The 13,367-nt window shown below is 34.1% G+C and overlaps 1 protein-coding gene across 1 annotated transcript in view; it reads right to left on the reverse strand.

Moving 5' to 3' along the window:
• GRID2 (glutamate ionotropic receptor delta type subunit 2) overlaps positions 1-13,367 on the reverse strand; it is a 1,309,423-nt gene that overhangs the window by 629,323 nt on the left and 666,733 nt on the right. The window contains 1 exon segment of the mRNA XM_021100736.1: positions 377-661. Coding sequence (XP_020956395.1) covers positions 377-661 — 285 coding nt within the window.

Consider the following 13,367-nt stretch of genomic DNA (forward strand, 5'->3'; position numbering starts at 1 on the left):
AGTAGATATGAAAGTCTAAACAAGGGTATAGGCAAGATACTTCGGATTTGTTTTGAACCAAAAAAATAGAAATGGGCAATTTTTTTTTCAGTGTTCCAAGATCTGTCCAAAATTATTTTTTAAATTATTATATAGAGGTATATATGTTTTTGAAAGGGGAGAAAGATGTCTTCATAACTTCCCATTACTTGGAAGATCAAGTTATATATGAAAGATTGAACTTGAGGCCTTGAATTGTTCTGTTGTTGTTCGATTTGTAAGAAGGATATGACAGGTCATGAAAACCACAAATAATAGCAGGTTTTTCAAGATATAATGAAGCTACCTTCCATGCAAATATCAAGTTACAAATCTCATTTGAATAAAAAACACTTACCATATTCGCTATCATAGAATATAATAAATTTCTGCCAGGCATATTCTGTGACCACTCTCAGGATAACATCATTCAGGTAGACAGGTGGGCGAACAGAGAGAGTGTAGTCATCATTCCTGTTGCTTCGGGTGAGTCCACAGCCACTCCTTGGGGTCCCAGCTGTTGAGCGCTGAATGAAGAGATGGGGGATGTGCATGGCATCTGCCAGAGACTGGAGGGAACCTGCCGAGGTGCAGCCAATCGAGCTGACTAGGGCCAAGATGCCTTGATTCATAAGTTCACAGGCTGCAAGAAAGCACAGTGATAGTCAAATGTCAAAAGATGTTATACATTTTCTTTCTTTGAGGAATAGTGACAAAAACCTACACAGTTATTACAGAACAATGGAAAATTTTTTTTGGCTGCAGCATGGTGCAGTGGCTTGACATGGGATCTCCGTTCCCAGACCAGGGATCAAACCCAGGCCACTGCCTTGAAAGCAACTGAGTCCTAACCCCCTGATCATCAGGGAATTCTCAAGGAAACACTTTTTTTTTTTTTTTTTAAGGAACATTCTACATGAGGAGACCCTCTAATTACAAAGTACTGTTGGAATCCAGATGAACAATTCTATGCTAATGAGCTATTTGACCTCATACAAATTTCTTAACTTCTCTCAGTCTCAGTTTTAGCATCTACAAAGAGGGTAAAACAATCTTTTAGGATTATTTTGAGGATTGGAGATAATTCAGTGTCTGTTATTTATCTCTCACATGACAGACATCCAATTACTGATAAACTTTTATAATTATCAATGTTTAATTTGGAGACAAGGTAATTCTTTACTGAGTATATAATACAAGGTTTCCAAAGAGAAGATAATATGCAAATTGGAAAGTAAGTGAAAGAGTTTGAGGAAGGCATTTCTGGCCACAGAAAATAGTCCTTTTGGTATCTAAAACTTTGATGACACTTGTCTCTCCTATTAAATGGGAGAAATGAAAATGTTTTTGTTCTCTTTCTTGATTATCAGAAAACTTATGACCTAATACTAAACTTCAGAAACTATTTCATTCTGGTTTTCAAATGAACAATTTCTAATTTCTACTATATGGCTTATAATTTCTGTTTTAATTTCATTTTAACTATTCTGTGCACACATGTTCTCTTCAAAACATATTTAAAACTAAAACACATATAAAGACATAGCATATACAGAAAAAAAGAGGGTTCACAAGTGCCACCTCAGAATGCCAATCTTTGAAGGCAAGGGATTAGAATTAAAATCAGAAGTAAATTTAGAAAGAATTAAGGTAAAATTATTTCCACCTGAGAAGATCAGTTATCATAATTGTTCCAGTATTTATTCCAGATTTGATGCATTCTAGATATAATATTCTTATTATTCAAACTTTACTATAGATTGTTTTACATAATTCTTGAAAAATTCAAAGGGAAAGTCAGATGTATCTCCATTTAATAATTGGCCAGTTAATAAAGGCTGACAAAATGAAAGTTTAGAAGTGCTATGCTAGTGACATGCATATAAATATCAAATAAATGTATCATGATTAATGCTAAGCCAGCCAACACATACCTAGTAAATTAATAATTACTAGGGACATAATTTTCAAGCATGAGAAAGATTATATGATTTCAAATAAATGGGAAAGATTAGTATCAGGGATGAATGAATGCTTTTTAGTCCATAACAGATTGCCAGTGGGGCTTCAGTAAAAATCACACATAGAACATATTCATGTTCATGAATTCAACACATATAGAAAGCAATATTAATTTATAGTTATAATTTCAATTAATGTATGCAAAGACAATGGTCAAAAATTTGTTTTATTATAGGTGTAAACAAGATCATTGCTGATTAATATAAGCAAACAGTAATTCACTTTTTAAAGATTTTGTTGGGAGTTCCCAGGGATACAGGTTCGATCCCTGGCCTCGCTCAGTACGTTAAGGATCCAGTGTTGCTGCGAGCTATGGTGTAGGTCGCAGATGTGGCTTGGATCCCTTGTTGCTGTGGCTGTGGCGTAGGCCAGCAGCTGTAGCTCCATTTGGACCCTTAGCCTGGAAACTTCCATATGCCATGAGTGTGGCCCTGAAAAAAAGGGAAAAAAAGAGAGAGACTTTGTTGAAAAACTTGGCTCATTTGGCATTTAGAGTCAAACTAAGAAAAGCAGTTTAAGGGATACATAGGTGAATTCAGCCTTTAGATCACAATAATTTAAAGCGATCAAATGAATATAATAGTTTATATAAATTCATCACAAAATTCGCAATGCTATAGAGATTTGAGATAAAAAAATCAGTATTATGTTCTGTCACACATATAATACATGAAAATTATCTATTTTAATATTCAAATCTAGAAAGATAAACTCTGAAGGGTCCATATTAATCATTCTTAGCAAATTTGCTTTAGTATGTAATTTGTGATTTCCTCCTATCAACTGTTTTACTTCTATTAACCTCTGTTAGTAAGAACACAAACTAAGCAAATACTAAAAACAATCATCATATAAGCAATTGTATCATTTTTAACTTATATGCTATTTGGTATTATCCCTCTTGATACACACATTGGCAAGAATAACTGAAATTCACTTATAAAATTACAATAGAAATCATCAAAATTGCAACCAGAAAAGCATATAATATTAGATCTGAAAGGTAATTTAGTGATCATGTAGTCCAGGATGGAAAATCAACTTTAACTGGTTGGTAAGTTCGAATCCTAGAACACTAGTTAGAGGAAGATTACAAGACTCTAGAGGATTACCAAGTCATTGTGTTAGATTTCTCATAGAAAGAGACTGGGGAAGTAGTCATAGACAGACATGCATCCCTCTTACAGTGTCCCCAGCCTTCAGTGGTTTATAGTTGTTAAGAACACACCACTCCCCTCCCCCAAAAAAGGACCCAGGTCTCTAACTTCTTGTTCAATATCCTTTTTACCACAGCAAGCAAAGGATATTGTAACCTTAAAATTCTGCATGACAAAGAACAAATACAGTTCTCCGTATGGGAAAGCTCAATTGAAGACTGTCCATCGCCAGGTTTGAAAAAACAGTAGTCTCGGATAGAGAAACAAAAGCTCACATACCTAAAATGGTTTGAGATTTGTTGATCCAAAGCACAACCCCATTTGGACATATTAAGAATAGGTCTGCAAGGCAAGCCGTCAAGGCTGTACTGATGCCCATTTTGCCCCATTTTACCAACATAAAGCAGAGAAGACAACACATTGATTTCCTCTGGATAGCGACCCCTTCATGGGGCCCTGTGTAAAAAAAGTAGTATAAAAAAGACTCATGACAGCAGAAGAGAGATTTGAGAAAATAAAAGACTACCCCCAAAACAGAAACAAAGCTTAGTGAAACAGTCTATATTCTGCTACAAGAATCCCATGTTTTGACTGTTAGATAGCTGTATTATTTAGCTTTATTTCTATACAATGTATATTTCAGTTCATTAGATAGGGTATGAAAACTGAATTTGAAACATCACCATGTTTGCATGTATATCTACAACTTTTTTTACTATAAGAATCCAAGCCAAGGACTTCTCAATGGCATATTGCTTTCCCATTAATTACTTCAAGCCCTATTATTTATTTATGTTAGGTATGCATGTACTCACATACCTCCAACACTTATAGAGGATACTGAACAACTTGCTGGCTTTGTAACTACAGATGTTTGAGACTGTAACACTATCAAGATATTTGTAGCCTGCGTTAACTGCTGAAAGCACACATTTTTCTTTCTTTTTCTTCCTTTCTTCCTTCCTAACTTCCTTCCTCCCTCTCCTCCTTCCCTTCTTTCTTTGTAATAGCAACTGGAATTAGCAACACTTTCATCCTTTTTGGTCATTCAGCAGTTATGGAAATGAAGTTCTCTGTATAAATATATAAATTTTAGTTAAACGATGTTCATGTACACTATTTTTTTCATTTTTTTCATTCCCGAAACTAATCAGTTTGAGTTTTCTTTTTCTTATTAAGTAAAATGAGATTAAAATAAAATCTATTAAGGGTTTTGAAACTGATTATCTGTTACTGAATACTCAAAGAGAACTCAGTGAAATATTTTTGGATAGTAACTTTTTTTTTTTCTTTGTTATTTCTTGGGCTGCTCCCGCGGCATATGGAGGTTCCCAGGCTAGGAGTCGAATCGGAGCTGTAGCCACCGGCCTATGCCAGAGCCACAGCAACACGGGATCCGAGCCGCGTCTGCAACCTACACCACAGCTCACGGCAACGCCAGATGGTTAACCTACTGAGCAAGGGCAGGGACCGAACCCACAACCTCATGGTTCCTAGTCAGATTCGTTAACCACTGCGCCATGACGGGAACTCCCAGCAACATCCTTTTTGAATATACTTATTTCCTGTGATATTTTTTCGGACTTATTTATATTGACCAATATAATCTCCTCTAATGATTTTAGGTCCCATCCAGATTTTTGCATATTCAATTCATACACTTAGTCTTCAAAACTTATTTATCAACTTTCAACCATGTGCCAGGAACTTCTTTGGAGACTAGATTAATATATGTGGCAGGTTCTATCCTCAAAGATCTCCCAATCTATTCACCACAGTGTTTCCCAAATCTCCCCTGCATCAGAGTTCAATGTAAAGATTTAATACAGATGACTACATTCACTCCTAGAGGTTTTACTAGTGGTCATCTATTTGCATTATGAGATATTATTACCTGAGTAGTTCTGATGTGTAACTCTTTCTGGAACACATAAGTCTAATGGACTGTAACTGCAATGCTCTTTGACATTACTGCAGAACATGCAATATTCAGTGACTTCCCTTTACTTTTTTCCCAATAATATCATTGACAATATAACCACAGCTGGGGAGTGAAACTTCCTTATTTTCCTAATTCTCTTAGTTTGTGAGTGAGGAGGAGGTATAGGAAAAAGAGATACATAGACTTAGACACAACTGTGCTAAGAATGATAATTCATATTATATTTTATGTCTTTTTTCAAAACCTTTTCCATCATCATATAGAAATTCTAGTTATTAAAATTATTATTCTTTTATAATATGGCACATCCTGGTTTTAGAATTGATTCTTTCAAGACAAGTGAAAGGATATTTAACATACGCCGGGAAATTGTATCTTGTAAAAACAAGATCTTTGTAAAAAGATATGATGAACTACATGCTTATGTTTGTATAAGGGGAAAATAGAAGATGAAAAAAAAATAATATTTTACATTGCTCTCTCAGTTATTGTCATTTGTCCAGAATGTCAATGCCAAAACTCAGAAGTCATTTTCAATTATTCCCTTTCTCTTATTCTCCACACTCCTTCACATCAACTTTGGTTAACCTATACCATTAATTCTACCTCCTAAACATTTCCCAAAAATATTCTCTTTGTGAAATATTCACTCTAAGTCCCATAGGTTAATCTCTATCACCACTAACCCAGTTACTAAAATTGTCTCCAACCTGTGATTTCACCACCTCCAGCTTAAGTGTTCTTCAATCATCTACATTGTAAACAAAGATATCTGGGTTTTTTGTTTTTTTTTTTGGTCTCATTATAACATTTTTGTGTTTTAAAGGTCATAAATTAAAAAAAACTGAGCATCTATTACTGACTGGAGAAACTAGGGAGAAATGACAAATAAATGAAGTATGGGATCCTGAATAAAATTCTGGAACAGAAAAAAAGTCATTAAATTTTTCGTGAATTTTGAGGAAGGTCTGTACAGTCTATGATACTGTATTAATGTTGATTCCCTGCTCTTGATAATTGTACTACAAGTGAGACACAAATACCAAGGGAAGAGGGTAATAAATATAAAGGAACTACTTGCCCTATGCTTTGCAATTTTTCTACAAACCTAAAACTGCTTGAAAATTAAAAGTTAAAAACACAAACAATCCATGACTTCCAACTTTTGCAGGAAAAACTTAAACTCTTAGCATGGCACACAAAGCCCTTCGTGATCAGGACCCAGTCTACAGTTTCATGCTCACTGCCAGCTCCTATTTCTTGCCATCTCATCTTTCTGCCATTCCACACATTCTGCTACTTCCATTCTGTTTATACTATAATCATATTACTTTCTCAGAAGCCCAGGTGATTACACAAATAATTGTTTTTGACAGCTTAATGATATTAAGTTTTTTTGACTTATGTCCATGGTACATATCTTCATTTAATTCAGTCTTAAATTTTTTCCTAAGCAGTATTTTGTACTATTCAGTGAACAGGTCCTACTTTCCTTTTTCATATTTACTGTTAAGTATTTTTTTTATTTGTATTCTATTGAAATTGGAACTGTACTTCAATTTTAAAAATACACATTACATAGACAGAAAAAAAACTTTTACATTTGAATTTAATTTTTCATTGTTAGAATGTAGAAATATATCAGACTGTTGAATACTGATTTTGCATTCCAAAATCTAATTAAATTCTCTTTTTTGTAGATTCCACAGCAGTTTCTACCTAGTCATTATATTTTCAAATAAATAAAGGCATTTATACTTAATCTTTTATAATCTGCATACCTTTTTATTTACTTTTCGTGCCTTATTGTACTGGCTAGTGTCGGTACAATGTTTAACAGACATGATAAGAACAGCCACTTTTCCCTTGTTCCTGATCTTAGGAGAAAATCATTCAGTCTTTGATGACTAAATATGATGTAACCCATAAGATTTTTTTTTGACCATGATTTCCATGAAGTTAAGGAAGTTCCCTTTTATTTCTAGTTTACTGAGAGTTTTTACCAGCTAAGGATGTTGGATTTGTCAAAAGCTTTTTCTGCATCTATTGAGATAATTCCATTTTTTTCCTTAGTCTTGTAGTATGGATGATTACATTGATTGCTTTCTGAATGTTAAACCATCTTTGAAAGGGTAATGTTGGAGTCAGTGAGTTGGAGTGTAGTAATATCTATTCATTTTTCTTGATGTTTGTGTTTAATTGGTGTTATTCCTTCCTTAAGGTCTAGTAGAACTCAAAAGTGAAACTTTCTGGTAGTGGAGTTTTGTTTGGGAGAAAGGTTTTAACTGTGAAATCTATTTTTAAAACAGATATGGGAATATTCAGCTTATTTATTTCCTTTTCAGTGAGCTTTGCTAGTCTGTGTTTTTCAAGAAATTTTACCTTTTAATCTCAGTTGTCGAACTTACTGGCATAAATGTATTCATAATATTATCCTATGATACTTTTAATAGCTATAGAATCTGTAGTGACACTGTCTCTCTCACTCCTGATATTGGGAATTTGTATCATTTCTCTTTTATTCCTGGTCAGTCTGGCTGGAGGTTTATTACTTTTATTAATTTTCTTAAAGAAACAGCTTTTTTTTAAAAATTTTTCTCTTACTTTTTTGTTCTATTTCAATGATTTTCACTCTGATGTTCATAATTTCCTTTTTTTTTTTTTCCTGCTTAATTTGAGTTTAGTTTGCTTTCCTTTTTCTAAGGTGGAGGCTGTGATCATTAATTTTAGACCTTTCTTTCTTTTTTTCTAATAGAGGTATTTAGTCTTTTACATTTTTTTTATGTACTACTTTAGTCTAAACTTTTTCTGCTAAATTTCCACTATTATTCATTTATGTTATTCACCTTTTCTGCTAACACAATAATCATAGTTATTTTTGTTTGTTTGTTTTTTTGCTTCTGTTCAACAGTTCTAACATTTGAGGTAATTACCTGGTTGCACGCCAGTCTTCTGGAGGAGACAGTGTCTTTTCCAGTGCTTGTCTGAACCTCAGTACCCAACATTTTGTAAATTCAATTACAGCTTGTTAATTACATTTAGATAGACTTTAAGTACTTTTGAGAGAAAGAGGGCACTGTTTCTGATTATCATTATGAATAATTTTATTTCTTTTGTTAACATTTTATTCCATGACAGCATTGTCACTCAGGCACACCCACTGTATGAATAAAAAGTCATTCCTCTTGTGGGAACTTCCTTAGTAGGACCCATGGACCTTCTACAATCTCATGCCTGGCCACAGCTGTGAAATGAAACTATTTTATTGAGCCTTGCCCATTCTATTTTAGCCACAGGGAGTTTGTTGCTTATCAGCACAGCCTCTTTTCTCTCTGTTCCTTCTGCCTGGGTTCTTTTCACTCATATATTTTTTTCATCTTTTTCCCTACATTTACCATTATCTTACTATGTGTCTGTTTATTTCTATATTTTCACTCTTTCTTCCCTACAAAAATATAAGCCACATAACAGCAGAAGCTTTGTCTACTTAGAAGAGAGATTGGTCTATTACAGGCATTCAATGAACATATGATGATTGGATGAATAACTGAATGAGCAATATAGCTGCAGTCCAGAATCCAAAAGGGATACAAAGTAGGTCAGCTTACTGACATTACAAATCACCTACTAGTTTTAGCCTTAGTAGCCCACATTAGTGTTACTCAAAGCCTGCCTAATTCACACAAATTGTCTATTCTTGTTGATAAAGAATCCTAAAAGGAGGTGACAACAATAGGAGAGGCAAAGTGAGAAGGATCTGTCCTTCATAAAAAAAAAAAAAAAGTTGTTTAGCATTCCCTATGTGCACTATTTGTAACAGGACTAGCATGTATAAGTACCACAAAAGCAGAGATGTTGTGTTTTGGTTTTGTTTTTTTAAATGTTCTTCACATATAGGGGACCTCAGTAAATATTTTTTAAAAGCATGGATGCAATATAATAGGTAATAGATTAGAATATTTAATCTATCTTTGAAAACAATATGGCCCATGAATGCTTTTGTAATAGTAATATACCAAATGCAGTCTGTTACCTCTTTGGTCTATAAACATTCATTTAAAACTTTAATTCGATTAAAATAATATTTTAATAATATATGTTTTAGAATATTTTTGAACTGAGCAGAATTTATATTTTAAGAGAACTAAAATGCCTATTGTATGATTTATTACAGCAAACATGAAAACTCATGGTTTTCTAATGCAATAAATTCTAATTAATTGTAAACTTAATTTTCTTCTCAATTTTTAATCTGTGATTTTTGTCTTGAACTAAGATATATAGTTGGCAACAGTAACTAGATCATAGTGATTCATTTGTGAATTGATCACCAGTGTCACAATTTATGGATAATCACATGTCACTAGGCATAAAATGCACTTGGACTTAGTCTCTGCCAGGAAGTAATTTTTCACCATCTGCAGTTTGTTATCATATTCTAATTTCACTAATAATGGCTTTCAACATAGTATCAGAAGCATTTCTATTTCTGGGGAAAATAATGTCTGTGTACTTTACAGAGTTATGAACAGTTCAAAAGGTCAGAAACACTATTTAATAGTTATCTTGGCCACAGCTAGCAGCAATTATGAAGTGAAAGGAGATAATTCCTGAAAAGGATGGCATAAAATTTGTGACAACTTGTTTCAAAAGAGGGTGTGTGTGTGTGTGTGTGTGTGTGTGTGTGTGCGCGTGCGTGTGCGGTACTATGCAAGTAGTTGCAAAGGCCTGCATTTAAATCTTTAACACTAACTTTTGTGTGCAATTCCCTTAAAAGTACAAAGATAATGTTCCTTCCAAAGGAAGATACAAAATCAAAACACTAGGCTGACATGACAATTTTCCTAACCATTAATACCATGATAAAACAACAACAACAATAACAACAAATAACAACCAAATAAGCCTCCTGTATTTCTGTCATTGCCTAGAAACTCTTGCTTTCAGAGAGGGGAAATGTATTAGCTCTATAATCTAGAGACCTAGAGTATATGTGAGGAATCCTGATTTTTAGTTCAGGTCCAAATGTGAAATCAGTGTTGGGCCTGGGCAGGAATTACTTTTTCTTTTGGGTTTCAGTTTCTTTATGTATTAAAGGTGGTGATTTAACTAGATGGTTTTCCAGGAGATACCATACCAACATTTTTTCTCTCTCTCTTCCCCCTGCTTCTATTACTGATCAATCTTTCCTCTAGTTGGCACATTCTAACTTAATTGGCTGCATTTTGGCCTAGAAATAGAAAACAGTTTTCTGTTTCTTATGTTGGGTATACATCCTTCTCTTTTGATTCATTAGAAGGACCACTGTATTTTTCCATTACCACGCTGGGGTTGGGTGCTATTGGTACATCAGTTCATTCTTGAAAGCTTACAATGAAAAGAATATGATGGATTTTATTTATAATATGCCTGTTTAAAATACCCTAGCATTTAAAGTTTTTTTTTCTTTTTCACTGTGTAAGGGTTTATGGCCCTATCAAAGAAATGTTTATCTGTTTGTAACAAAACCATTTTCTCCTGAATATATCTAACATATACAGAGAGAACACTAAATTTAAAAACCTTCTCTTCCTTCTTCCTCCTGATCCTAAAAAAAAAAAGTAGAAGAGAGAAAGTTTAACATAACATTATGGCTACTGATAATTTTCCATTTCTTAGAGACAAAACTGACAAGGAAATTAGGATTCATTTGGGTTTATATCAAAGCAGCAATCTCTAGAAATAACATTTCTCATGATGAAGTCTCTTCCTTATATCTTTCCATGAAACTGCAACGTTTTAGATTTCACAGCACTATCTTCATCACATCACCCTGAACTCTTCCCACAAATGATATCCATGGAGATTGATTTAACGAAAATTAGATGTTCCAACTGCAAAGAAATGTTTTATCCATAGCAGTGACATGATGATAATTCCCCTAATGTTAAAGATTTCATTTCAAAGCTCTTTTTTTTTTTAAAAAAATCTATTTTCAGTACTACAAATACCTAAGAAGCAAATGGTGATCTATTTTCACTACTACAAATACCTAAGAAGCAAATGGTGACAATTATATCCAATTGGCCTCATAGAGCTTTTGCTAATCACAAATGGAAGCATGTATATGAAAATCCTTTTTTTATCTGCAAAATAATACTTTACTATAATTCACATCACCCTTATTTACAAGGCTCTGCTCTTTTACTTAAAGGATCCTAAAGTATAGTTTGAGGTTAACTAAAGATTATAATTACTTAAAGAAGGTCTATAAACATTGAAACTATTAAGGATATGCTCAAAGGAATATAAGTGTAATATAAGGTGTCCATTTCTTTAGAAGCTTATAGTGGCCTTAAACAGTCTGGGCTGCCCAATGTTAATCAAATATCATCAACATGATTATTTAAAAGAAACCATATACAAAAACAGACATAGGATAAGCAATGAAATCCTGCTGTATAACAAGGAACTATATCTAGTCACCTGTGGTGGAACATGATGGAAGATAATGTGAGAAAAATAATACGTGCGTGTGTGTGAGAGAGAGAGACTGGGTCACGTTTATGTACAGTGGAAAACTGACAGAGCACTGTAAGCCAACTATAATCAAAAAAATAAAAATCATTAAAAAAAAAAAACTAGACATAGGGATCAATGGAACAGAATAGAGAACGCAGAAGTAAACTCACACACCTATGGTCAATTAATCTTCTCCCAAAGAGGCAAGAATATAAAATGGGGAAAATGCAGTCTCTTCAGCAAGTGGTGCTGGGCAAATTGCACAGTTAGATATAAATCAGTGAAATTAGTACACACTCTCCCATCATGCACAAAAATAAACTCAAAATGGTTTAAAGACTTAAACATAAGACACGACATCATAAAACTCCTAGAAGAGAACATAGGCAAAATATTCTCAACATAAATCTTACAAATGTTTTATTAGATCAGTTTCCCAAGACAGTAGAAACAAAACCAAAAATAAACAAATGGGACCTAATCAAACTTAAAAGCTCTTGCACAGCAAAGGAAACCATAAACAAAATGAAAAGACAACCTATATAGCAAACAGCGCAATCTACAAGGGCTTAATTACTCATAGAACTCAACAATAAAAAAATAAACAACCCCATTGAAAAGTGAGCAGAAGACCTAAATAGACATTTATCTAAAGAAGACATATGAGGGAGTTCCCATTGTGGCACAGCAGAACGAATCTGACTAGTATCCTTGAGGACTTGGGTTCAATCCCTGACCTTGCTCAGTGGGTTTGGGATCTGGCATTGCTGTGAGTTGTGGTATAGGTCACAGACACGGCTCAGAGTTGGTGTTGCTTGGCTATGGTGTAAGCCAGCAGCTGTAGCTCTGGTAAAACCCCTAGCCTGGGGACTTCCATACGCTACAGGTGCTGCCTTAAAGAGTGCAAAAGGCAGTGGGGGAAGAAGACATATGGAAGGCCAGTAGGCACATGAAAAGCTGCTAAACATCACTAATTACTAAAGAAAGGGAAATCAAAATTACAATGAGATACCACCTCACACTAGTCAGAATAACCATCATTAAAAAGTCTACAAAACAAATGCTGGAGAGGATGTAGAGAAAAGGGAATGCTCCCACCCTGTTGGTGGAAATTTAAGATGGCACAGCCACTATGGGAAACAGTGTAGAGGTTCCTCAGAAAATTAAAAATAGAATTGCCATACGATCCAGCAATCCTACCCTTGGGAAAACATCTAGTCAAAACTATAATTCAGAAAGATACATGCACCCCTATGTTCATGGCAGCGCTATTCAAAATAGCCAAGACATGGAAACAACCTAAATGTCCATTGACAGATGAACGGATTAAGAATAGGTGGTACATAAATATAATGAAATACTACTCATTCATAAAAAGGAATGAAATAATGCCATTTGCAGTGACATGGCTGCAAATAGAGATTATCATACTAAGTAAAGTAAATTAGAAAGAGAAAGACAAACACCATGTAATATCACTTATATGTGGTGCTAAAATATGGCACAAATGAACCCACCTATAAAATAGACTCACAGACATAGAGAGCAGACTTGTTGCCAAGGGTGAGAGAGAAAGGAGAGGGATGAACTGAGAGTCTGGGGTTAGTGGACGGAAACTACTATATAGGGAATGGATAAACAACAATCATACTATCATACTGTATAGAACAGGGAACCGAATTTAATCACCTGTGAAAGACCATGATGGAAAAGAATACTAGAAAATA

This window comes from Sus scrofa, chromosome 8 (genome assembly GCF_000003025.6).
Source record: "Sus scrofa isolate TJ Tabasco breed Duroc chromosome 8, Sscrofa11.1, whole genome shotgun sequence".
In the NCBI taxonomy this organism is placed as follows: domain Eukaryota; kingdom Metazoa; phylum Chordata; class Mammalia; order Artiodactyla; family Suidae; genus Sus; species Sus scrofa.